The sequence below is a fragment of the Cyrtonyx montezumae genome, unplaced genomic scaffold (genome assembly GCF_038088225.1).
Source record: "Cyrtonyx montezumae isolate F1298 unplaced genomic scaffold, pur_monq_1.0 scaffold_6, whole genome shotgun sequence".
In the NCBI taxonomy this organism is placed as follows: domain Eukaryota; kingdom Metazoa; phylum Chordata; class Aves; order Galliformes; family Odontophoridae; genus Cyrtonyx; species Cyrtonyx montezumae.
The window spans coordinates 6,038,846-6,065,177 of record NW_027072067.1 but is presented as its reverse complement, the minus strand read 5'-3'; the positions used below and the strand labels follow the sequence as shown (position 1 = coordinate 6,065,177).

At 35.7% G+C, this 26,332-nt stretch overlaps 1 protein-coding gene across 1 annotated transcript in view; it reads left to right on the top strand.

The window, feature by feature from the left end:
• Positions 1-26,332, top strand: part of CACNA2D3 (calcium voltage-gated channel auxiliary subunit alpha2delta 3) — a 392,330-nt gene that overhangs the window by 73,405 nt on the left and 292,593 nt on the right. Inside the window, exon 3 of the mRNA XM_065749768.1 lies at positions 12,792-12,908. Within this exon, the coding sequence (XP_065605840.1) occupies positions 12,792-12,908 (117 nt within the window). The remainder of the gene's footprint in view (positions 1-12,791; positions 12,909-26,332) is intronic.

Below are 26,332 nucleotides of genomic sequence, written 5' to 3'. Positions count from 1 at the left end.
AGGGTTGAGGATTTCAGAAGCAATAACAGTAAAATATCCAGGAACAGTTGCTGGGGACATTATTTTCCTGTCAGCTGTGCTGCTGTGTGCTTTGGCATTTCTCTTGTCATCCCGCAGTAACCAGAGACTTCTGTGAGGGCCTCTCAGAAACACGCCGTGTTCTAACTCTGTGGCTTTTCTTTTCCACAGGGTAATCTTAGACACTGGGTCAGCAGAACCAGATGGGGAGAAAATAATAGTCTAGTGCTGGTATTCTTAGTGGGAAGTTAATGGCTCACCAGCAGCAATAGAGCTTGGGTGATTTTTGTCACCACTAATTGTGGAATAAACAGTTTGTGGTGGAGTGCGTCACTCTTCAGAAATATTACCTGGTGACTTTGGTATCCTCAGTCTTTTTTGGCAGAAGATCACAACATATAGTGGAGGATATTTTCCCAGCTATCAGAATCATCAAAGAGTTGTAATTCTTATAACCAATTGTTACCTTTTACTGGAAAGCTTGAACATACAGTAAAAGGTTAGCTTGCTAAAAAATTGTGTTTCTGTGTAACACTAGTCTTTTGAGTTTAACTATCCAGCATTGTCTTCAATTTCTGGTCCATCATCTTCAGTAGCATTGAATTTTATCAGGGCACTGTTGGCTTTTTGCTGATTCCATACTTTTCACACCTTGTGTGAAAATAGTACTTTCTTACTTATCGAGTGAATTCATTAACTTGCATACTTCTTGTTGCAAATAAACTTCCATCAACAATGTTTCCTCTAAGTCTGTTTGCCAAGACCTTTTCATTTGAAGTAAAGATCTAAATGGGCTGGAGTGAATGGAATGCGTTCATGCTTTTGACTTTTTGTAGGATGCAGTACTGACAGAAAGCTGTAAAGTTTACAGTAATCAAATCAACATCCTTTAATGAAACCAGTTATTGCAAAATTATCTGATTTACTTCAATAAATGTACCCTCCCTCTTTGTCTTTCCTATAAATGTATAATTTTATTTTCCTGATTGGCAGTATTCTTGTGGTTTGACTCTTAATCTCCAGTTGGAACAGAAAATTCTGAAGAATGAGCCAAAACCAAATTGCTTATTATGAATAGTGATGGTTCTTTTATTTATTTATTTATGTGTTTATTTATTGTTTTATTTTACAACTTAAAAACATTCCAATTTTATCTACGGCATCATTCAGCACAGGCCTGCTCAGTGTGCTCTACAGGCATCTAGAGGCTTAAGATGGTACCATCGGTATCTTTATGGTATTGATAGCATTCAAGAATATTTACAGGTTTAATTGATGACAAACTGATAAAGTAGTAAAGTATTGCATGCAGCCTTCGTCTGTTCCTGCCAAAAATCATTTTCCATTAAAAAATCCCTTTAGATGACTTCAGGTGTAGATTATGTGTGAAAATGTTGTTTGTACAAGCCTGTTTGGGGAGAAGCATGCTGCTTGTGCATTCACAATAACACCGAGACCAAGCAGAGCTGTACTAACTCTTCTCTCTGTTCCTGTCTGTAGCTCTCAGTGACACTAGGACATCACTGTCTCCTAATGTGTATTTCAACAGTGCCTATGTACCTGTGACAGTATCCCAGAAGCCATGTTAGCCGCGTAACCCCAGAAGGAAATATGGTGAACAGGTCTTACTGCCTAGCCTATTCCAAATGGTCTCATCCTTCCACAATAACTGGAAGAGTGGAAAAGGTTCATTCAGCTGATGATAGAGATGGTTTCATGCATGTAAAGTATTGGATCTTATTCCTGAAATTAAAATCCATAAGATATCACAATCTTGAAAGCAGAATAGTGTTGCTAAAAAGGAATGGGAAAAATGAGAAATTTATTTTGAATGAATTAAAGGCAGCAATCTTTCAATGCCTTTTTAAAAGCTACCAAAGAATGATTCTTATTTTTTGAATGAAACAAGCTCTCTGTTGATTTGTTTGGTGATGCCTAAAAGGAATGGCGAATCCAAAGGTATCTTCATTGTGCAGTAGGACTCAATTACAGAACCCATCCCAACTGTGATACTGGCATAGTAGCACAGGCTATTCAAACGTAAGAGTTTCAGTGCAAACAATGAAATTAATTTACAATACATGAATTATTTTTTAGTAATAAAATATGTAGTGTCATTACAAGGTAGAATCTAGTATAAGAAAAAATGCAGGTAGTACAACTAATGGTTAAAATGGTGCTAGTGAATGGCTTTCAGTTTGCCTTTAAAAAAATAGTGCTAGCGCTCTTGGGAAGTCTTAAAGATATCTTGTATCTTTGAGTATTGGCTATTATGCATTCAGGCACCTCAGGAACAAAGAGATGACAGTGAAATGGATGGCCTGGGTTTAACTAAGTAGGTGATGGTACAGATGAGGCCCGATAAGCTTAACACTTCATCTCTGTGCTGCCACTGCGGTTTGCGAGGAGATTAGAACTGTCTGACTGTGAGGAGGGCAAGCTCCACAAATTCACTCATACATGGCAGTTCTGTAATGAGGTGATACTTCATTCCTTAAACTACTGAACTAGAACTGCACAAACAGATGTATGCCTCTGGCAGTCCTGTGCATGCAGCACATGCTCTGCTCTACCTCCGAATGCAGTGTCCAGTTGCCACAATTACATTTTATTGAAGCACACTGTTCTATGTGCATTCGTAGCAATAAAAGACGAGTCGTATTTTTGTGAAAGAAAGAAACCTACAAATAAGATCAGCAAATTTATATTGCAGAGAAGCATTTGACCAAAATCTAAATATTTTACTTTTTTATTAGGTTAAAATGATAAAATCTGATGTTTGAAATTACAAGAGGATTTTGCCTTTGGCTATATGCATTATGTTCTTTCACAGAAAAGCTATTTCAGAAAGCTGAGGAGAAGCAGATTTTACTCTCATTTATGAATCTTTTACTCAGTTGCTGGTGAACAACCAAAGGTCAAGCTAAATCTTAAAAAAATTTTTTTTGAGCTTGATATTACTTTAATAGAATTGTTGAGAGACATAAATGACCACTGCGACTCTCAGTCACAAATAGATGGCTTTAAGTACCTGGCTTGTTCTGCCTGCTTCAGGAGGAGCGCTTGTGATTTTAACTTAAGCATATGTTAATTACTGCTGTCTTAGAGACTTGAACGCACCAGGGTCTGCGCTTTGTGGTGAGCGGAGGGGAATTTGTCATTAGATCGACTAGCCAGCTTCTGCAATTCAGGTGATTTTCAAGTTCTGAGTGCTATCCAATTGTGGAAAAGGAATATTTGTATTAAGCAGTGTAGTGGACTACTGATGGCAGTTTGCTGAATATTGTCATGGAGAGTGCATCATAAAAATAGGAATTTTAATTTCATTGTCTTTATGAACACATTAATTGCAGCAATTTAAGTTTTAAAGTTTAGTTTGTGCAAAAATAACTCTTAATGGAATGCCAACCAAATGGCTGTTAAAACTCTGCTCCTCAGAATATGATAACACTATTTCTAAAGATGGAGAACCAGGATTTTTATCTTGTTTCCTCTTGTGGAGGCTTGCTGGTCTAGGGACAGGCTCTTCAAGTAATAAGACCACTTTACTTACAAGGAGGTATTGCTGCTGCTAGATGCTGATCAATTAAGCCTGTCCTTTTAAATTGCAAAATAGGCATTATTTCATTAACCAGTGGAGCTGAATAGGACAAGCTAAGCCTCAGAGTAAGTGAAAATAACTTCTCAGTGCTAAAGTTTTCTGTTTCAGCATAATGAACCACATTATGCTTAAATTATTTCTATACATCTATTCCCAGTGTAGTATTTGTTGCAGAAATGTGACTTCAGACATCATCATTCATTTATGCTAATGAATATCCTAACTAGAACAAGATATTTTATATAAGGAAACAGGCACCCAAGCGTCTGTACTGCAAAACATCACTCAGTATATGCATATGTTTCTAAAACACAAGCTGTTTTCTGTAGATGTGTGCAAATAAAGTAATACTTAAAGTGCTTTAAGCATATGAACAAAAAAGATACAGTAAGGAGATACCACTATGTGTTCTCCTTCTAATTAGAAACTTTAATGCGATTAAAATGCTCTATTATTAGGTTTCTCTGGTGTATGAAGGGAGAAAAAGTAAATTAATTGCAATTAGCCTGAAGGACAGCCCATTGTATTCTTTATGACTTCAGAGTATTGATTTGGCTATTATTCGTGGCTTCTACTCTCTGCTATGCAAATTGATACATCTTTAATTCATACACACATTATCATCAATGGTGATACATTGACAAGCAAAACAGAACTCTTGATGGATACTTTCTAGTACAAAAGCTCCATAAGTTTTCTGATAAATGTTAGTTCATGTGTTCTATTATAGACTCTTGAGTTAAATGGTTTATTTCTATTCATTATGTCAGTAACTTACCTGTAATGCACTGTGTGTTTTTGTCACGATGAACACTATCATTGATGACTTCCTAAATTACAGAAACATTTTCTAGTTCTACAAGAACTACTCCAAAGCTGTGTAAGCATCTCCATGTTTGTGTGCGTAGTGTTGAATTAACTATATGTAGAAACCATGGTAAATAAAATAAATGTCCCTCACACTTCAGCTTGAGATGGGATCGGTTCACATTTAATTATATGAAAATTAGGGAAAGACTTCATAATATTGCAAAGACCTTAAGAATAAGTAAAGTGTTCTTTTTGATATCTTTCCAATCTGATCAAATACTGGCACATAACTAATTTTTGTGATCTCTTTTTCTTTTTTTTTGCAATGAAAGGAGAAGTAAAAAGTAAAGACTAATAAAGCTGTAAGACTGTAGTCTTGGGCCTGAGTCTGGTTAGTTCTTGGTGTATCTTTTGACTAAGGTGGTATACATAAAAAGCTGTGTACACTTTGACAAGATGCCTTGTGTTTTTAGTTTCAGGGAAAAATAAGAAAAGATTGAGAGTGATATTCACACTTCTCTCAGCTAAATTTAAATTTCTCAGTTTATTCACACATTTTAGTTATGTTTTGGAATAACTGCTTATAATATAGCATGGGTAGGATATGATATAAAAGCAGTTATTGTGTTGATCGTTCATTAGATTTTCCCCCCAAAAAAAACAACAAAAAAACAAAAGCTACAGTCAGAATAATAAGTTCTAACTGTGTTTTTTTGTTTATTTGTTTTGTTTGTATCTGTTTGTTTATTTATTCTTAATTGTTTTCACAGGCTATTTCCTTAGCTGGGTTTCAGGCACTGTCACTGTGTTTGTTTGTTTGTTTTAGTATGAGAGAGAAACTCTGAGGGTGAAAAGACATACTTGGAATTAATATGTCAATACGTATGGATGTAGTCTACCTAGACTTCATCAAAGCCTTTTACACTGCCTCTCACATCATTCTCCTGTGAAGCTGGCAGCTCACAGCTCAGACAGGTGTACTCTTCACTGGGTTAGTACTGTGGTCGTGCCCAGAGAGTGGCAGTGGATGGAATTGAATCCTTCTGGGGAATGGTCATGAGTGCCATTCCTAGGGTCAGTATTGAAGCCACTTCTGTTTTGTATCTTTATTGATGATCTGGATGAGGAGATTGAGTGCACTCTCAATAAGTTTGCACATGACACCAAGTTGAAGGGAAACTCTGATCTGCCTGAGAGTAGGAAGGTCCTACAGAGGGATCTGGATAGGCTGGATAGATGAGGTGAGACCAATTGTATGAGGTTCAACAAGACCAAGTGCAGCATCCTTCAGTTTACACACAAGAACCCCATCCAATCTCCATGGAAGTGTTCAGGAAACGTGTAGATGAGACACTGGAGCAACATGGTTTAGTGGGCACTGTTCTGGTGGGCTGACAGTTGGACTAGATGAATCTCAGAGGTCTTTTCCAGCCTTCATGATGCTCCAAGTACATCAGATGCCAGTTTAAGAAATTGTGCAACGTAACTAAGTGATCAAAGAGAATGAAGATGTAGGCAAGATCTGTTGTACAGGTTGACTAATGTCATACTATAATATTTCAAAGGCATTTATTAAATGTTGGATTGAACACCGTTTTGCAGTCAAACTTTAACCCTTGATTTTTCTTGTGTATTTACATTTAGTAATGGAGCTTTGGAAGAAAGCATTATGAATATGCCCCTCTACACTAAACATATGGAGAAGCTACTTGTGCTATGCAGTTTTTTGGGAACTTTTACAAGTGACTGAAATTCACACAGGAAAGTGCAGAGCACTTATTGTTTGTCTGATGCATTCTTCTCGAGACATCAGCATAGGGACCATGTGCAGGTGGTCAAATTTTCAGAGGGTCTAAGAACATACTGATATTGCTGGCTTTGATATAACAGAGGAGCTTAGATTTTTGCAAGGGAAATCATTTTTCATTCTCAGTAATTATAGTGAAGAATTAGAAGCCTAAATTTGGATGCCTGGGTTCAGCTATTCAGAAGTTTCTTTCTCATCATTACAAGAGTCCACTTCGATATATACTGTTCTGGTATCTGTCTAAAAAACCAAAATCAATATAAATACTTTTATCAGGTGGATACAGAAAAGTGCAATGATTGGATATAGCAGCAGCAATCAATGTCATGTCCTTCATAGGGACAATCAATGAATTAAGACCTGAAGAAGTTAATGTCAAAGGCCCCACACAATGCAAAGGGTAAAGGTTTAAAAGTATTATCTAAGCAGATGAACGTAAGTTACAGAAAACACTGCAAATCATGAGCAGACTTACAGTTTCACAAAGAGATGAAATTGCAGGTTATTTTTTTTGTTTCTCTGAGGAAGAGTTACCATCAGCTATTTTAAAAGAGTGGCACATTTTCATCTTGCCATGAGGTGTGTGGTTTGTTATGCAGTATTAGTCCTTAGGGTGCATTTCAGTTTTTCTGTTTAGTCCACCTTTATCTTTCACTTTCCTCTTTACTCATTTTAGTTTGCAACTTATTTAGGGGCAGCTATGGAAGGTGAGGAGATGACCCTCTGACATGCTTTTTTGGAATGGAAAATAGACACTGTCTAATTAAAATATCCGTGACTACTGATACCCAAAGCAATGCCAGGGGATAAGGCAGGCATAGGTCTGCCAGTATGGAACAAAAAGGAGGGGTCGAGATGGACAGACACAGTGATAAAAGGAAGCGTAATGAGAAAAATGTTATAAAGAAAGGCTGATTGAATGAATTAGCTTGTAGATGTACCTTGTGACCTTTCAGCACAAAGCAAGCTATCTCTCTGGTTGTCCTTGTTTCCAGTAGCCATAAAGGCTTTCAGAGAAGTCTGAAAGTTTGGCATGCAAAAGAAAATGTTTCAGAATGTCATTCCAGCTGAGAAAAGGATGTAAATAGTAGGTTATCAGGTTCCCTGCTTCTCAATCTTCAGTGACTCAGATCAGCTGTCCAGGATGAAAGGACACATTCTCACATTTCTTCAGACATTTGTGAGGAGCAGGTGCAATGTGTGTGTTCCCAATAGTTTCTTTCACCTGAAAATATAATGGTGGCTTTGCTTTGGATGATGTACCCTCTTGGTCATACTGTGGTTTTTCAGATTTATACCTATGTTTTTTTAGTTCGTTGTTTCAGATATTTCATGTGAAATACTGTAGTGGGTTTTCAAGAGTACATCTTTGTGGAGAAAGAAGTCTGTAGGACAGTTTCAGAGTGTTCCTTTTTTTCCAGTTAAATGATAACTTTGTATTCTCTTCTAAGACTAAAGAAAAATGCATAACATTGCAAGAACAGGCACTGAAAAATAAATTTCTATAGCAACTTTTAATTATCTTTTTCAACTGTCTCTTAAAAAAGCAAGAAAAATAATACCTAACCTTCTCAAGTCCTCCAATAACTAATCTCCCAGGTAAGCTGATCTTTGGTTATAGTATACCAGATATAGCTAACTGTGGTAAAATATTGTGCAACAAATGTTTCCATACTTTGCATTTCAAAGTGTACAGTATTTAATGAAGCAGCTAAACTGGAGTTTGAGGTGACAGGAGTTCCTTAGACACCAGTAAGTGACAAGGGTCAAACATGATGGGCTAATGTAGAGTTCCTTGGAGTCATTTGATGAAGTGAATAAAAATTTCCCTATAGAAAAGAAAATGAGTGTGCCATCACACTGGTCACTGCTGATGGATTTCATCAACACAAAGAGGTTCAGTAAAGGTTAATGGGAGTGTGTAATGTGGTGTAACACAAACTTCCAGTTATCAAGGAGTTCTTTAATGTCAAGGTGAGGAGAAATGTGCCGTTGTGACTCATATTTCCCTACAGATAGGGCACTGGTAGTCAAGAGAGCTTGTACTCTTTGTTGCTGTATTATAGGACACAGGGCACATCACTGAACCTATCTATATCCTAGTATCTTCATGTACAGAATTGAGGTTCTTAGACCCATCTTTTACAAATTCTTCAGAGATGTGTAGATGACAAATCTTATACCATCTTTAACCTAAACATTTTTGTTCATAAAGTCTTAGTAGGCATTATCAACAAAAAAATGACAGCTCAAACTTTGCTTATTTTGTTAAGACATTAAATCTCACTTCTCCAAATTCATTAGCAGTAATGTTCTTGTTTAAACAAAACAGTAAAAAACAAACCCCAAAACCACCACCCTAAGGTCACTGTGATAATGGAGAAATATAAAATCTTCTACTAAGGAGAGATGCACAGATGAGTCTTTCAAAGGAGTGCACCATCTGTAGTTGATATCTCTGCTGTGATAGTGCCATCTGAGTACCCTTCTGCTCAGTGGAAATGCAATGCTCAGATTCCCACTCACGTGCACATGTAGTTCTGGAGACTATTTCATTGCCTTCAGATTCAGGTTTACTTGAACAGTATGTATTTAATTAGTGACCCCTCACTTGTAATGAAGCATTTAAAGGCTGTGCTGCGTGTTTTTAAATCATCTGCAGGAAACAGCTCTGACAGCTCTTGCATGCAAAGGGTTGTGTGCTGGTATGGAAGAGTGCTGCAAGAGCTCAAGAGAGAGAAGGTCTGAGCTTTCCCAGTTTGTATTTTTATTACTGTATTTGACCATAACAATCTTGCCAATTTGAACATGGTCAATGTTTTAAAATGTTATTGTCTCGTAAAGTGGTGTGGTAGCTTCCCCACAAGTAATCTTCTTTGTTTTGATTCAAAATTTAAGAGGCATATTTTACTAATAGAAAAAAGCCTCACTCTGTTCACAGTGCCTCTATCTTCTACAGAATTATTAATGGTGGAAGGCAGCACATTGTCAGCCTGCTCCACACAAATGGTGGGGTTGTGGTTTTATGACTAAAAGCAAAATAACTCATAAATGAGTAGGTGTTTTAAAGCATTTTAAAGGTGTTTTAAAGTGTTTTAAATCTGAATAAATGTTGTTTGAATTTTGTTCAGTAGTTCTAACAGCATGCATTTCAAAAAATCTTGTATGAGGAAAACATTGAAAAATCAATGCGAGTTTTATGTGTGCATTTCCATAATCTCATTTTACATTTGAAATTTTAAGTCCTCAACATCTGAAAGGGATCTTGGTTTGTGAATTTATGAATGACATAGAATCAGCGCTTTTTTCATAGAAGCGATAGGTCAAAATGGATAATTGAACTTTCATTTGCATGTTGGTTCTGCTTTTCCTTTACAAAATAATAATGCATTCATACATTAATATGAAATGTATGTGTGAGAAAAACACTATTTCACATAGCCACATTTGTTTGTACAGATATGCAAGACATAGTTATGGATACATCACAGAGGCTTACATCCGTTACTAAATATGCAACACAAACAGATTTTTTTAAGATTACAGAGTTGCTGTTGAGTAAATACACTTTAATCGGGATGGTAGTGACATTTACTGCCTCTGAAGATCACTGGGAGCAGGAGGAATTTTCATCATAAATGGTTCTGCCTGTGTTCAAAGCACCAACAGGCTTGTTGAAAGAATGATACTGAGAATTGCATACACACTTGTCAGTAATATGAAATGTTTTGGGATACAACACAATTATCTGGAGTTTGATAAAAGTTTATAGTTAAATACAAACAGGAACATGAATGCCACATTTGTCCCGGGAGAAAAAAACATTGAAACTGTAGCTGAACTTTTATTAATGACTTTTTGTCACAGTTCTATTGTGTGGTGGTTTATTTCATATCTGATTTGATTGTGTTGATATTTCCTTGTGTTGATATTTTTGTTGATCAGCATCTCTCTAGACTCAAACAAAACTGCCATCCTCCTGAACACTCAGTACTGAGAGGAGGTTCACGGACATGTAGAGGAAGCTTGGCACCTCTCCCCTCCACACGATCACTAGAGCAAAAGAATTCTAAAACCAGCTTTCCGGCCACATCATTTCTCCTGTCTTAAACCTTCCACTGATGACTGAATAAATAACAGAATTGTTTTTGTGGCAATGAAATTCTGAATATAAAATACATATTAAGTAAACACCTCGACTGCCAAATTCTGGCAGATCAAGTAAATACTCCTAGCATGTTGCAAATGTTCTTGAAGGTTTCCAACAATTGGCTGGACATGCAGTATGAAAGATGTGTGGTCTTTTGTTATTAGAACTTAAACAATATCTTTTTCTTTCTTCCCATATATTTCTTTTTAATGCTGTAACTTTTGTCTTTAAATTACGGAGAAATGAACCAGTGTACTAAGTAGTTTCTCACTCCTGTGTATTTTGAGTGCAAGGCACTTGTTAATTATCAAAAAAGAGAAGTTATTCAAAATTAAGAAATGTGAGTTTTTAATATGTTGCCTCAGTAACCTAAGATACTACATGATATAATTCTCTGTGGCTAGAAAATATGTTGACTTTCACTCTAACGTGCAATTTTCCAACAAATGCACTGAATAATCTGATTTTCTTCACTTAATGGCAAAATTTAAATCAATACATCTGGAGATCTGAAAACAGCCTCTTGAAGGGATGTATTTTAGAATACTTTCTAAGAATACAAAGATCAATACTGAAGGGAACAGTTTTTATCAGACTCTGATATGTTGAACATGATCTGTGCAACTTGAAATAAATGAGTCAAATTTGCAGTTAGTCTGTTGACATAATAAATGATAGTTGTTCATAGCAGCACATTTTGTCACTTGTTTTATATTCTCCAAAGCTTCTAATCCTGTGAGACATGAACAGACTTTGAGATCATTAATTAACTGGGAGTGTTTTCAATTTCCTGTTAATCTAGTCCATTTTACCACACTTCATTACAGCAATATTTACCTCTCTGTTGTCTACTGTGTTCTTTTATTTTCTCCAATAAAATCAGAGAAAGATTTATCTATTTTAGACAATCACCATGCTGTCCTATTTTTTTACTTTTATTTTTCAGAATGAATAATAGAACTTGAGCCTGAATTTAGTAATAGACTTGTAGAGCTGAAATCAAATGTTTATAGGTGTGGGGGGAAAGAAGGCAAGAAAAAATCCATCCCACTTTCTTCCAAAGAGCAAAATGCAGGCAGTCTGCTTGAGGCTTCTTAAAGATTACAAGATTAATATTAAGTCTAAAATAAGTTAATCTCATAGTAGGAATCAATATAGAAGTAAATAAAGTAATTACTGAAATGAGAAAATTACAAAATATCTTAAATATTTTCTGATGGCATTGTATGTTAACCTTCTTATGAAATGGTCTGCAAACGATATTTTAGCAAATTTTCCTATCAAAACATTAATGCAAACTTTTACAGGTAAGTATTCAGACTAAAGCCAGTTCGAAGTGTCATTTGCCTTGAAAATTAGTTGGAAGAAATGAGAACAATATGCACAAAAATTCTCTTACAGTAAATTCCTTTCTTCTGTCACCTGCCAGGGCATGACTGGTCCCTATTTATTCATTGTTTTGATCAGTGAAACGTTCATCCTGCTGCTCTAAGCTATTTTTCTTTTATGTACTTATTCTTCCTTCTCTCTGGTGTTGCATGTGTTTTGGAGAAAATCATTATTGCAAAGGCAATTGTTCTTCATTTATTTACTTTATATTACTATCTCAGCACATAGAGGAAAAATATAGTGGAATGACATGAGAAGGAGAAATGGTCCCTATGTAAGTCCTTTAAAATTTGGCTGCAAAGAATATTTGGCTTTTTTGTATATTATGTTCTTACAAGTTTCCTTCATAAACAATGATTAAAAAAAAGTTGTTCTGCAGAAAATAAAGAGGATGAAAATCGAATGGAATTTCATTCTAAGAATTATGTTGTAAAAGGCACCTTCAGTTAATGCTCATCCATAAAAATGATGCTTTCATTCAGATACAGACACAGGTTTCTGTGGTTTAATTAGAGTTTTCCTTGCAAGGAAATTTAAGGACATGTAGATAATGCTTATAGTGTAAGTATTCCTAATCTAAGTGTTCTGTAAAACTCATGAAATAGATATTTGCAGGATCTTCAATGAAGGAGGGGGTTTCTAAGTGGCTAAGACATATATGCATCTCAATGGTTTGAAATAAATTTGGATGGAATATAGAATTTATTTTTTTAAATATTTTGATGTCTGATTGTCTGGAGGAGTAATTTAAATGTTGTGAAGGGAAATCACTATATTCCTATGGTGCATGGCATAAACATTTCTATTGTATTTTCTTAGCAGAGTCCTAGTCCTAACCCAGTTGGTTCTTCTGTGTGTCAGTGCCTTGATGCATAGACAGACAAACATTAAATAAGTAGAGAATGTCAGCAACAGTGTAAATGAAACCAATCATTAGTCGTCAAAATTTCAACTGGTCACTTGAATAATTTTTACCTAATTCTTATTTTGTATTTTTTTTTCATGTACTCCCTCAGAAATACAAAGAATATGAGAAAGACGTTGCAATAGAAGAAATTGATGGCCTTCAGCTTGTGAAAAGGCTGGCAAAGAATATGGAAGAAATGTTTCATAAAAAGTCCGAAGCTGTGCGGGTAAGCAGCAGATCAGTCTGCTATTTCATTCTCTAATGTCAAACTAGGCATGGAATTCAGGCTCTGCTCTGGAAGATGTACAAGGAATTGAAAATGAAATGGAAATGCTGAAGTGTTCAAAGGTGCTTTTACAATCAGTTCTCCAGAGAATATATGTAGGTTTTTTACAGTATCAATAGATAAACACAAAAGTGTATAGGAGGGTTTGCGCTACCTGTTTCTTGGATGGATTTGTAAGCTACCACTTGTGCTTAGTAGAACATAGCTACTCCATATGGTTATGCATTATTACATTAGATTTCATATCATCAAACCAATGCAGATATCATATTGCTTTCTAGTACAAAAATGATATTGCGGGAAACTTCTGAGTTCAATAGCTGTCCACTAGATCAGGTCAAGAAAAGGGTGGAAGTGCCTCATGCAGGAATAAATCCAAAACTCTTTTACTTGTGGTAAGTACTATATCACTATGAAGGCAAATCAATTTCTACAGTAGCTACCTACTTTCTGCACTTGGGCAGATTTGATGGTTTTTTTTTTTTTACTCCATTCTGAAATGTTCTTTTGTGCTCAGTAGTCCTATAAAATCTGGCATCTGTGTTCTTCTGCATTAAATAGGATTTTTTTTTTCTGTAACACATGTCCTAAAGAATAGAAGGTATTCCTGTTGCACTTTTCATTTTACATTATGTTTTGAAATTTAGAATTTTTGAAATTTTGAATTTTTTGACTGCCTGTAACTGTAGTTCCTGTTGTATCAGCAGTGTCAGGGAGCTGACAGTCTGCTGTAGCGATACTCTGTGGTGTCATCTGCCTTGCTGTTGGTCATATATCTGCTCTGTTGGGACAGAGGTCTCAGCATCTCAACTATGCAGCTGAAGGCATTACCCAAGGAAGGGGATTCCCTTTGTGTAGCTGCAGATACAATTTAGCCTTTTATTTTTTTTTTTTTTTTACAATGCAAAATTGAGGAAGGAATTTGGTGCTCTTTTAGAGGTAGAATTTTCTGGGCTGGCAACAAAGTAAAACATATTTCAGCTTGCAAACTGAGCACACTTGGCAGAGAAACAGAGAAGGACAATAAACATGGAACCCCCACAGAGCCATTTTAACAGTCTGTTTTTTAGAGGGAAAACTGAGCTTTCAGTTACATGCAACAGCTTCCAGAAGCCTGCAAATTGCCTGCAGAAGCACTTTGATTCTGGAGGTATTGTTCTCCTTATTCCATAGAGAAACCTACTGCCCTGATGTTGTAAAAATATCCTGAAGTGTTCTCAGAGCAGTGATCCTTTTGAGCTAGAAGTGAGCAGCAAGTTGTGTACAGTGAAAGAGAATATCTCTTCCATTGGTGCGAAGCACTGCTGGAGAAGAGCACTTGGTCAATCAGTTCTAGTTGTATAATGAATGTTTTCCAGCGGTGGTGAAGTGTACAGATCTGGTTCAGCCTCTTCACATAGATGGAGTTTTTCCTCTCCTTAGAGAGGAAAGTAAGCAACCTAAGCTTCCTGCACCAATATAGGCAATTGAGTTCTTTGTAAAAAATTAAAGCACTTGTATAGTGTTGTCTGAAATCACTTCAATGCCAAAATAACCTGACTGACATCTGAAAAGTTCTTTGGACATTTTACATCTTTCGAAATGCAGTTAGCTTGGTTTGAACAGGGATGCTTCATTTAAAAGTTAATTCCTCTAGCGTATCTTCCAGGAAAGCTACTTCTTGCATAATTACAAGACATGGCTCATCTGAGATGGTTGATAGTGGGAGACAGAGATGGAATGGATGACCATTCATGCTTTGGTAATAAGTTCAAAACCTTCAAGAGTTCCATTTGCCAGTAGAGCTTAATCATATCTGTAGCAGTGAGGAGTGGCAAAGCTTATATAGGACTAAGATCTCTTCTACACTGAGACAAAGCTATGCTGATACAGTAGTTTGTATATAAACTTCTGGTGGAAATGTACTGAGCACCGAAACCTAAAAGTTAGATTAATGATCTGGGGTTAATTTCAGGTAAGTAGCAAATGAAGAGCATCTTCTAAAATATCACCCAGCCCTAGAAATATGGGGCAATGATTAAGAAGAAATGTGTTTGTGTCACTCCAAACCACATGATCAAATAAGCTACAGGTAGATCATAGGAAGAAGTATTTCTGTAGTGTAATGGAAAATACTTTTTTAATAATGCACTTTAATCAATGCACTTTCTTAGATTAATCATATGTAGCAAAATCTGACAACTTCTCAGAAAGCCACAGTCTTACAGAATATTTAATTTGCGGAAAAGGCCAATGAGAAAGATCAGAAGATACAGAAAAAGGATGGCATGGAAAGATCTCTGTGGTATTTTCTTTTTGTTTTCTGTTTTGTTTTGCTTTGTACTTTCAAACACATTAACTTGTTCTGAGGTACTAATCACTACTGAACTCTCCTCTCCCTCCTACTCCTTTATAGTCTGGTTGAATTTTTATCTTTGTCTCATCGCTTTTCATAGTGATTAGTTGGTTCAGTGTGATTTTTATCATATTCATCCCCTGTTTGAATTACACTTCACTGTGCAATTATCCTATCACAGAATGTCCTATTTTTGTGCTGTCAGATACATAAAATAAATGGAAAACTGAAAGTGCTAAACCAATTATGTAACCTTTTGTCATCTACTTGCTGATGGAAACCCTTGCAAGCAACTCCCCCTACTCCCAGTGTTCACTATTTATATTAGATTTATGTCGGATCAGGATATTCCTGTTAACTGTTTCTTCCCTAACAGTGCCCTGCTTGATGAAATTTTGAACAGACAACTTGCAAATCTTACTTTTAAATATTTGTGACAGGGTTTGAGTTAGTACCATGTAAGAGGGGTTTTGATTTCAGATTGTCAGTTCTTAGCTTTACATAAAACTGTGACAAATGCAGAGGTATCATTGAAACTATGGCATTGAGGTTGGAGAAAATTCCTACTGCCCAAAAGATGGGATAAGTGGAAACTGAATGGAATAGAGCATCATGTCCTGGTGCTCACTAGAAAAGGTCTGTTATAACAAACTTGCTGGCAGAAAAGAAGTAGAACTAAAACTATTCCTTCTCTGGTTTGATTTTTTTTGTAGTAAATGCTGTCAGAGGAAAAAAAAAAGCAAAGAAAGGAGGGAAGTGAAGGAATGTAGTGTGAAATATAAATCATTAGGAATATAAATAAAAAAAAAAAAACACCAAAATTTAAGTATTTGCTACGTAGTTAAATTTCCATTTTCAGTAATATCATTCTGCAAGAAAAGAGTATCCTATAAAAATGATTGTTGATTTACTTCTAAGATGGTGAATCAAGTGTTAAGGATTATTTTCCTTTCAGATAACTACCATTGCTAAAGTGGAAAATGGAAATAAAAGAATATTTTTATTAACTTTTCTACCATAGCTACCTGGTGTTCATTGTGGAGCTGATCCTCATTATAACTGTGCTGTGAAAAGTAATTGCTGTTGTACAGTAATTCAATTTCCGTGCATTCATGCATCAGTAAGCCAGTGGGGTTTATCTAGAGAAACCCGTGACTTTAAAGCGTTTTATCATGAAATTCCACATGCAGAGAAATGATCTTCCAAAGAGTGGAATATCAGCATTAACATTTAAAAAACATTTACAATGAGGAAAAATAGATTTTTATTTTTCCCCATGGATGATTTTCACACCAGTCTTCAAACTGTTTTCGGATACTGTTAGAGCCCTATTGTTCATACGTGGATAAAAAAAGTGTTATGTTTTTGAAATGTTTATGCTTATTCATATACTGTCTGTGTTTGCAGATATTATTTTGTGGATGTGTATGTACGTGTGTGCACATACCTTTGCACACATTGTAGTTTATATAAGTGTTATTAACAGACACAGCTTATTGATTTGCATGTGTGTGGCTGTGCATGATCTAAGTAAGCAGTATATTAAACCCCACCAGCACGTTGCCTGGCAATTACTGATGAGCTGGTCCCCTGATCAATAAATCAATTTTTATTTATATATGTATATATATACACAAAGGCATGCATGCAAATTATATATGCTGGGAGGGCAAAATGAGCTTGCTTGGAGGAACATAGAGCTGTGAATATATATATTTTTAAGAAAGCTAAAGTAATCATACTGAATAAGCTGGCCAGCAAATTTACTTACAAACTGCCCTCAAATACTTTACTCTTTCCTTGGCAGCATGTAGTATTTTACTTTAGATGTTGCTCAGTGGGGAGTGCTTTCTTGTTCGATCAGACACACTGGTCAAGGAAGGTAGTATTTGTTTTCTGGTTGGCTGAGGGTGATATTTAGAAGTGCATTTTGGAGGTAGCTCTAGCAACTGCTTAAACTCCTTTCCATTCCGAGAGTTGTTCCAGTCATTCACCTTAATGCTTCCAAATTGTGTTGTTGAAATCCTACAAAAGAATAATTACTAAAAATTAAATATGAAGTTAGCAAGTTACTATTATTTTACATGTGCTCATTAATGAGGAAATTTTTAATATAAAGTTTTGGGAGCTTTTTCTTGTTTTCTTAGGGGTCATTATTATAGTGTATTCTTGACTTGGGATTTATTGACTACTTTTCCCACTGTTTGCATTTGAATCTACTGTCAGTTTTGATAGTGGTTAAATCCTTACAGGTGTGGTGGGTGATTACAGACTGTAGCTTCACTGATAAAAGTCAGAGAAAATTCAGTCCTAAGAAAGTCTTGGAGATCAGAGGGACCTAAATGTTTTTGGTTTGGGAGGCTAATTTAAGTAACAGTAGGTAGAAACAGGAAGTATTATGATAAGATGCTATATTGAAAATTGAAGCCTTCACGAAGACAAAAATCCAAATAAAAATAATAAAAATCAAAAAAGTATACTAAGACCTGACAACCTTTTAAATCGGGGGAGCAGAAGATGTCCTTGTTGTGTCTTTATGCTTGTTCAGAGCATTTACAGAGGGCAGAACATTCCTACATGGTGCTGTTTTTAATCTGGATTGTGTATTGTTAACTTGGTAGTTGAAACATACCAGCATCCAACAATATCTAAAGAAAAATTGAGGCAACAGTGAGGAATATTCCAGAGAGTTTTTGAACGGGTTTTATTTTTACGAGTCTATTTCAAATGTGCACTTTCTACAGTGCCCACTGTAGGTTTTATTACTCTTATTTTTATTCTAATTTTCTATCTCTTAGATCAAAGCTAGATTGAGAGTGGCATTTTTGAGGAGGAAATGGCCATCAATATTTCATAGTCATATAATAGAAGATGAAAAGGTCCTAAGCATCAAAGCTTATTACTTTGCTAGCCTTGCTATATTAAAACATATAATAAACACATTTCTACTGTTCATACTGTTCCCTCACCGAGCTAACCTAAATCTGTAGAATTACAAAGGAAAATGAATATCAACATAAGCTTCTTAAAGCTCTAATGCTCAGTGGGTGCTATTCTGATCAACAGATGAAACAAATATATAAAAATTATTGAAGGGAAAATTTGTAAATGGTTACGGGTGGAAGGAAATTATGGTGAGTCAACCCAATGTCACTATAAACAGTTTCAAATAACAGAATGAAGACATAACAAGTAAAAGAGAGAGCTACAACTGTGTTAATTACTGTCAACAAATTAAAACTTTTCAGCAATATTTTTGCACCCACATTTACCATTTAACTTAATTACTGTTAGTTACTTCGTCTACCATTTGAATTTTGCTCACAGTTGGACTGGTCCTTCATATGTAAGTGTTGAATTTTTGTTCTGAAAGTATTTTTTAGTTTTGGCAAAGTAGACTATACTGGAAAATAATATGATGGCTAATAATCCACTGAGAGTCAGAGGATTATTTGGAAGCATAATACACAGTAATCATAGTTCAAAGAATATTTAAAGACACACTGAATGTTTTTGGTACTTACTACCATCAGAATTAAGAGTTGTTTTTCTTGTGCAGAAACTAAGATCTTCAAGAACCATAGCATTAGTAAGCTTATTTTAGTGCAGTGCAGCTAGATTGCATGTTGCTTCCTTGCTTCTGAGTTCTCTGAGTTTTCCAGCACGTATATATATTTCTAAACAGATACTGCTGTGCATTTTGAAAGATAATAAAGAAATAAATAATGAAAATCACTATTTTGTTCTCATTGAACAGCCAGGCTCTTATCCTTAGCCTACATTCCTATTACAGTACTGCAGCCTGTCCTTGGGCATGTTGCTGGTGAATGAAGGGGAAAGCAGCAATCACCTGACTGCACACCTGTGCTACCCGTGGGACAGAGCAGCTGGGTGTCGTGGGAGCTGGGAGCTCCATCTGCAGCACTGAGTTAGAGCAGGGAGCTAAGGGCATTGATCAAATCTTTGTCTAAATCTAAAATTTATTAAAATCCAGTTTAGCTGAGACTGTGGAAAACTATTCTTTGCCTGGAGGATGACAGAATGAGAGTGGTAAAACCTAGCTTAGTCTGTTATTTGCCTTTTCTCACACATACAAAACTTGAGTGTTTAACTTCCATAGAATAGAATAAAAACAGCAAAACCTTCGTTGAGATCCTTTACCATCTGCTTACTCATTTATTTTTAATTGTTGAGGAAAGGCTTCATTGCAACCACTAGGTAAGTCAAACTAATTTTTTTTATCAACCTTTCTTCACTGCTCAGAAAGAGTTTTCTACTTTTGATCTCTGTGTGCTAATCTGTGTGAAAGGGAGAAACTATTAATTTGGTAGATCCATTTTGAAGGAAGGGGCAGTAGTTCATATGATTATTTTTAGGAGATTTGAGGAATAGCTATCTCTTTTGATTTTTAGAGTCATTTACATAATCTAGCACGTGGGGCCTCCAGGAACCATTTCCTGAATACCAGCTTGCTTGGTACTGTAGATTTGAATCTCTCTTTGTCCTGGTGCAGCTTGAAATAAATACCTACGTAAACAAAGTACCTTAAATTGGGCTTTGAATTTTGTCTGGCTTTAAAAATTTGGGCAATTTGTCTGTTTAATAAGACCAATCTAACTGGTCTTAGGGAATTCAGTGAGTTTCCTTCAGAAGTTTAAATTTAGGGGAAAAAGAAAAAAAAACTCAAAAAGGAAAGGGGGAAAATAAAGTCTTACAGAGAAAACCTAAACACATTTTCTGCTAGGAATGATTATGATAGTTTTATCTTTGGTGCTGAGAAAAGAAGTGAAAAGTATTTAAAGATAGTGCTTTCAAATATAAAGCACTTATCTGAAAGTACAGGCAGAGAGAAAAATCAAACCAGACGCTTCACAGAATAATTCATTTATTAAACTTCATTGCAAAAGTATATAACATTCAGTGTTTGCCATCAACAACATAAAATAGCTTTCCTCTCAGCATGAAGAAAAAAGTAAAGTAGCCTTGGAAGAATAAACTAGGAGAGATTGGTCTCATGTATCCTTCTTTCTTCTCACTGTTTTGGGGAATTACCATATTTTAATATTTAATATTTGTTTTAACAAAAATAGTTGAATTTCCAACTTGCTGTTTACCATTTGATTTATACGTGTTGCTTCAAATAGTAAAGCTTTATAAAATATGTTTAATTTTACTTGCATGACTGTCATCTGTTCAATTATTTATAATTTTTACTTCATGTTTTACATTCATATCATTAAATCTATTTTTGGATGATAAACACCATTCTCAGATGTTGTAAGCTCTGATACTTTTATGTCATGACAATGAAAAAAAAAAATCAAGTTCAGCTCACTTTTAGGTTGTTTGTTATTGACTACTTTAAATATCCTCTTGAGAAGATCCCCCATGGCCTGCATGCTGCTTGTATAATATTAGCCTGTTTTCTGCAACGTGACACACATTCAATGTAATGCTTACATAATGAATTAAGGTAACTTCTTGGGGGGAACTCTCTGGGGTGTGCCCTGTGCTCCTCACAGGACAGCTGCTTCTGCCACTGCCTCTTTTCTATTACAAGATCTGGAAGCAAACACGTTTGGTGATTTCAGAGTACACCTGTGTCCACCCAAAAGCGTTGCAGGTGCTCTCCCAAAGCAGAACATTTCAATGAGACATGCTCTAAAGAGAATCTCTCAGTATTTTTTAAGGAAAATTACTCTCAGTAATTAGGTTTCTTTTACTTGCCATGCCAAATTAGTCAGGTGCTACAACTCAGCCCAGGTGGCAACAGGAGCACCACAGGAAGGGAACGTTCTAAAGAAAGAGCTGAGGCAAATGGTTTTTTTATGCTGTAGCTACAGCTTTAAATGGTTAAAGCTAGTCTTTGGTATTTTGATGAATACTAAGAAAAAATTTAATGTTCTATTTGTTAACATTGAACTTTTTAAAGATCCTAGCCTACACTTAGACATGCTTGCAAATTGGAACTGGATTCTATGAATGAAGGATTACCCAGCATAAAAAATAAATAAAAAGACAAAAAAAAAATCCAATGCCAGTAACCTAGAAGAGTTTTTCTTCCCCTAAGATAAGTTCAGAGTTTGTTCATTGCATGAGGTGGAAAGCCCTTGTGAAAGGAAAGCAGAGGAGGGAGACCGGAGTGAGTCAGATCAATTACATGTAATACGGGTTTTAATTTCTTCATTCATGGTGGTTTAAAACCACATCAAACAAACTATCTTCCTGTGTGGGAACTGCCGAATCAAGGCCTGAACCACTGATTGGTCACCTGAGGTGAGCACTGAGTCAGCCATGGGGCCACAGGTGAAGGTGATATACCTGTGTGATTGGAAGGGGTGGAGCCTGGTTCCACCTCTCCCAAACCCCATTTAAGGGCTGACCACCACCAGGGAAGGATCTCTTCTTGGAGATCCTTCCTATGTAGCGTCTACTGCTGAGCCTTTGTCATCTTAAAGGTGAGCCATCTTCCTTTTTGTATTATTTGTGTACCATCTATATATAGACCTATTCAAATATGCCATCATCTATACTATTTTTTGAGTATCATCTTTGAGATTACTCACGTTACGCTTCCTATCCGACTAGATGTTCGTCAGGTGCCCTGATGTTTGCCCAGATATTTAGGGAGACTTCTAATCACCTGTGTGCAAATCAGTTGCTTCAAGCCCGATAGTCCATGTTGCATGCTGTACTGGTAGGTTAGCATCTTTTCTGTTTCATTTGTAGAGAATCTCTTTCTTCTGTATGGCAGCTTTAGAAAGCTGGGCTCTTGAACTCAAACTGTAGATTTCTGATTAAAAGTGTTTTGAATTAGTAACTTGAAATCTCAGGGAAGAAACTTGAAATTTCACTGTCTTTGGAAGCAAGGCAAAAGTTTACTCTCTTGCAGAATGAAAGGATTTTCAGTTCTGAAGCTTCTGCTAGACAGATGGCCAGTATCACCAGAGCAACATAAACCTGCTCAACCCTGAATCTCATAGCTATCAACTTCTGTTGGTACTTGAGTCTTAGACACTAGAGATAAAGCAGCTTTAGAGGTGATAGAAATGATGTAAAGAATTCTATTAACAACCCAGAATTGCTGTTGATTGAGTGATTGATTAAAGCATGCTTTAAAATAATCTGATAATGGATTAGAAATCACTTCCTAAGATGGATTTTGAACATGAAGTTTTGCGAAAACGTCCAAGCAATTCTTCTCCTATAGATGAATGAAGGTCTTAAAACATTTATGTTGTAGAATAAAGATCTGCAGGAAGAGCAACTGAGGACAAGAGCACTGCAAAGCTGTACTGCAGTGTACTGGTGTAAGAGCAAATACAGAGAGTGATGTGCTTGGCATTGCTTTTCTGCTTTGAGATGACACTCAAAAAAGCAGAAATGTGATTTTGTTTTTGTGACATTTGAAGTGTTTGAGGGAGAAAATTGTGTAGCTGATCTTTTCTTGTTAAAGTCTTTCTCAAGGTCTCTCTCATTTGGTGTTTTGTCTTCAGTGCTGTGACAATATTCGTTTATTTCAGGTAGCATCTTGATTTCAATATCACAGTGTGATTATGACTTGATGTTCTTAGGAAATGTTTTAAAATTGGTTACACATGGGGAAAAAACCCAAAACTACAAAACCCAATAAATTATAGAGAAGACTACACCTTATTTTACAGTCTGTAAAAATAGATACAGCCATGTATTCCTGGATCAAATGTGTCTGTCCTTTAAGCTGGCACAGCATATCACGGATGATTGCTTCTGACAACGCTGTGTAAGTACTGCAGGAGGACAAACACTCTGAGCAAAACATAACAAAAAGTATTTCATGGAAGAAATGAGTGGTTCCGAAGTGATGCTGTAAATTGAAGTTTCACTGATGAAGCTGTTTTTTATTATAGAGATTAAATTACAGCATTCATCAGGACACAAAGCACTACAGAAATACTGTGTTATAGAAAAGTTTTTCTGATGGGTCATTCCAATGGGATGGAAAAATGCACCATGAGAACTATATGGAAGAGAAAAGGAAATCACTGCTCTATACCTGTGAGTGTATTGTTCTAAAAAGAAGCTGGAATTGGAAAAGCAAATTATTCTGCAGAAAAATGCACTTAGACTGCACTTTGAGATATTGGGCATTGTCACATTCCCCCTTCCCAGATATGCTCTAGATCCTCCCAGAAATCACAACTACTTGTACATCAGAAACTGGGGAATGCCTGAGGTCAGTTCTTCACATGATTCTTATGTGAAAGGATAGGATAGTTTAAAACCCGTTATTTATTTATTTATTGGTATATTTGAAATAGCTGGCAAATCTGTGTCACAGGCAGAGGGCATCTTAAGGGAGAACAGTGGAAAAAAACCCTTTGCTACTGTGTTTCACCAGTGGATTTGGTTTGCTGGGTTCTGGTACCCATCCTGACAAGCTTGCTGAGGGAACTTTGTCCTCTTTAACATGCTTAGCAGACTAGAATAATATCTGTAATTAAACAACATTGCCTTATATTCATTTTTTTTCTAGATATTGAAAAAGGATTTTTGTTAGGAAAATCATTTTTATTATTCATTTCCTATAACTTGTTGCGAGATGGTAATTTAACACTTAATAAATCTGCCAGTAAATTAGTAATTCTGGAGTTATTAATTTTGAATTTATCTTAATTATCTTTTATGGATATTTATGGAGTGTTTTTTTTACACATGAAAAATTACTACTGTTATTCTTAAGATGTGTCTAAGAAGACTAAATTATCTTATTTTAATGCAAATATTTCTGACATATAAAAATGGAAATACTGCCTTGGTTTTTGAATTAAGCAATTTTCATTTAAATGTCACTGAATCATTATAGAAATGGGAATAGTTATTTTCCTTTTCCTTTTATATAATTCCATTCTCATGATCTTGAAATTAAATGACTAGCCTCCTGATCTTTATTTTTGACTGTAGTTCAATATGGAATTAAATTAATAAAAGATAAGTCCACAGGTAGCTAATTAATATGCCAATGGACAATGTGTATTTCAAGAAGTCCATTAAAGGGTCCTTTTTTTTTAAGTACACAGTGCTGACCACTGCTGGAGAGTAGTCTGTGGAGCTATGTGTGGATGACTCCTACATGCTGACATCGTGTGGTGTGATGGCATACACTTGTTGCTGTGTTTCTATATACCTCATAAAGAGCTGAAATTAAAATGTTATTAAATTAATAGTCAGAGGTATTTGTTTTCTCTTCGTTTTCTTTGGCCATTGAAACTTTGCTTTGTTCTATATAGTACCATTAATGCTGGTTAAAAAAGAGGCACACATACATTTACTGCAGTGATCCACTTTTGCTCAAGCTGCTCTACATCTGTGAGATCACAAGCAGTGCTATGCATTCCCATCCTGGATGTGGATGATGACCCTTTTGAACTTTTACCCCATACACTGCTTGAAAACACTATTGATTTGTAGAAACATTTTATTACTCTGTTTCTCTCCTGATGCCCATAATGCAGGATAATCACAAACACTCCACAGTCTCACTTGCTGTCTTTCCTGACTAAGTAGGTGGAATATGTGGGGAAAGCTGTAGGGATGGAATTTAGTTAATTACTTCAGGCAATTTCATGTGATGCGCTGCACTGAAGGAATCAGCAATGCCTTGGTAGACCTTTCGTAAGCCAGAAGTAATTGTAATGCTCTGTTTTGAAGATTCATGGAAATTATTTAATTACCTTGCTTCTTTGCTTCTTCCCTCTCTTCTGTGTTCAAGTTCTCATGAACAGGATAGAAAAAACCTTGATCACTCTTCTGTGGCTTCTATACTGAGCTTTCTATGCTTCTTCCATGTCATATCAGTGCTGTCCACCATTTCTCAGCTCCCTTGTAGTCTGCCTGCCTCCTGCCAGCATACTTGCTACTTTTTGAAGAAAGTCTATTGCTTTTCTACAGTTTTATTTTATATATAATATGCTTTTATATATATAAAATATATATTAATATATGTTAAAATTTGGAACTACATGTTATTTTATATTTTCCTCCCTTGTTATCTTGAGTCCTCTGAAAACTTAATGTTTTTTTTAAATACACTTTTGTTGGTTTTTTTTAATATGGGTTTGAAACAAAGCTTCTGCCCTTTCAGAATGCTGTAAATGATGATTGTAAAAAAGATTATTTAAGCTAAATGATGTTAGCTGCTGTTGTGTTTTTTTTTTTATATTTCCAATGTGAAAAAATGCAAGCCATAGTCACTTGGCTTTGTTTTGGAAGAATCAGCTTTTATATTTAGTATATTCCCTGGGGAGTGGGGGGAGGAGAGAAACAAAAACATTGTGAATGTGGAATTGTTTTTAGCTCCTTGGTGATGGTTCTGTGCAAAATCAAAAAGTGCAGAAGCAAAATCTTCAGTTGTATTACAGGTCTGCTGCCATGTGGCTGAAAAGACTTAGTGAAGCAAACCACTTAGGAAAAAAACCAGTAAGAATTACAGTGATCTGGGATTTGAAGGGGATCAGAGGAGTTTATTCGAATATTTTGAAAGATTAGTTTTCTTTTTGTTTGAATGCACAGCTTGCATAAGATCAGCCTTACCTTACATAGATGCAAAATCATAAAAATCCAACTGGTTCTTCTGAGGATTATATTTATTACAGGAGGTAAGATGGAATCAACGTAAACTCTAGACTTTCTACATGAAATTGCTAAATTATGTCATCTAAACTAAGTCTAAATTAGAAGTGTTTCATTAATTATCCCTTATTTAAAGGCGGTCTTAAATGGTTCTAGCAGAAAAGTTGAGAATCATGGCACAACAGGGTGTGTTAGGTCACAAAGATGAATTATCTCACAAAATTTTATTTATACTTAAAACATCATTATCACACATCTTACAAGGATGAAATCTTTATGTGTACTGATGTAGGAACAGAAAGTATTCTTTATTTATTCTTGCAAGGTGTATAGATGTTAAGTGTGCAGAGAAAAGTAGATGGGATAATAAGAATCATGAGCACTAAACTATAGGTTAATTTTAATTTGTTGGAGTAAA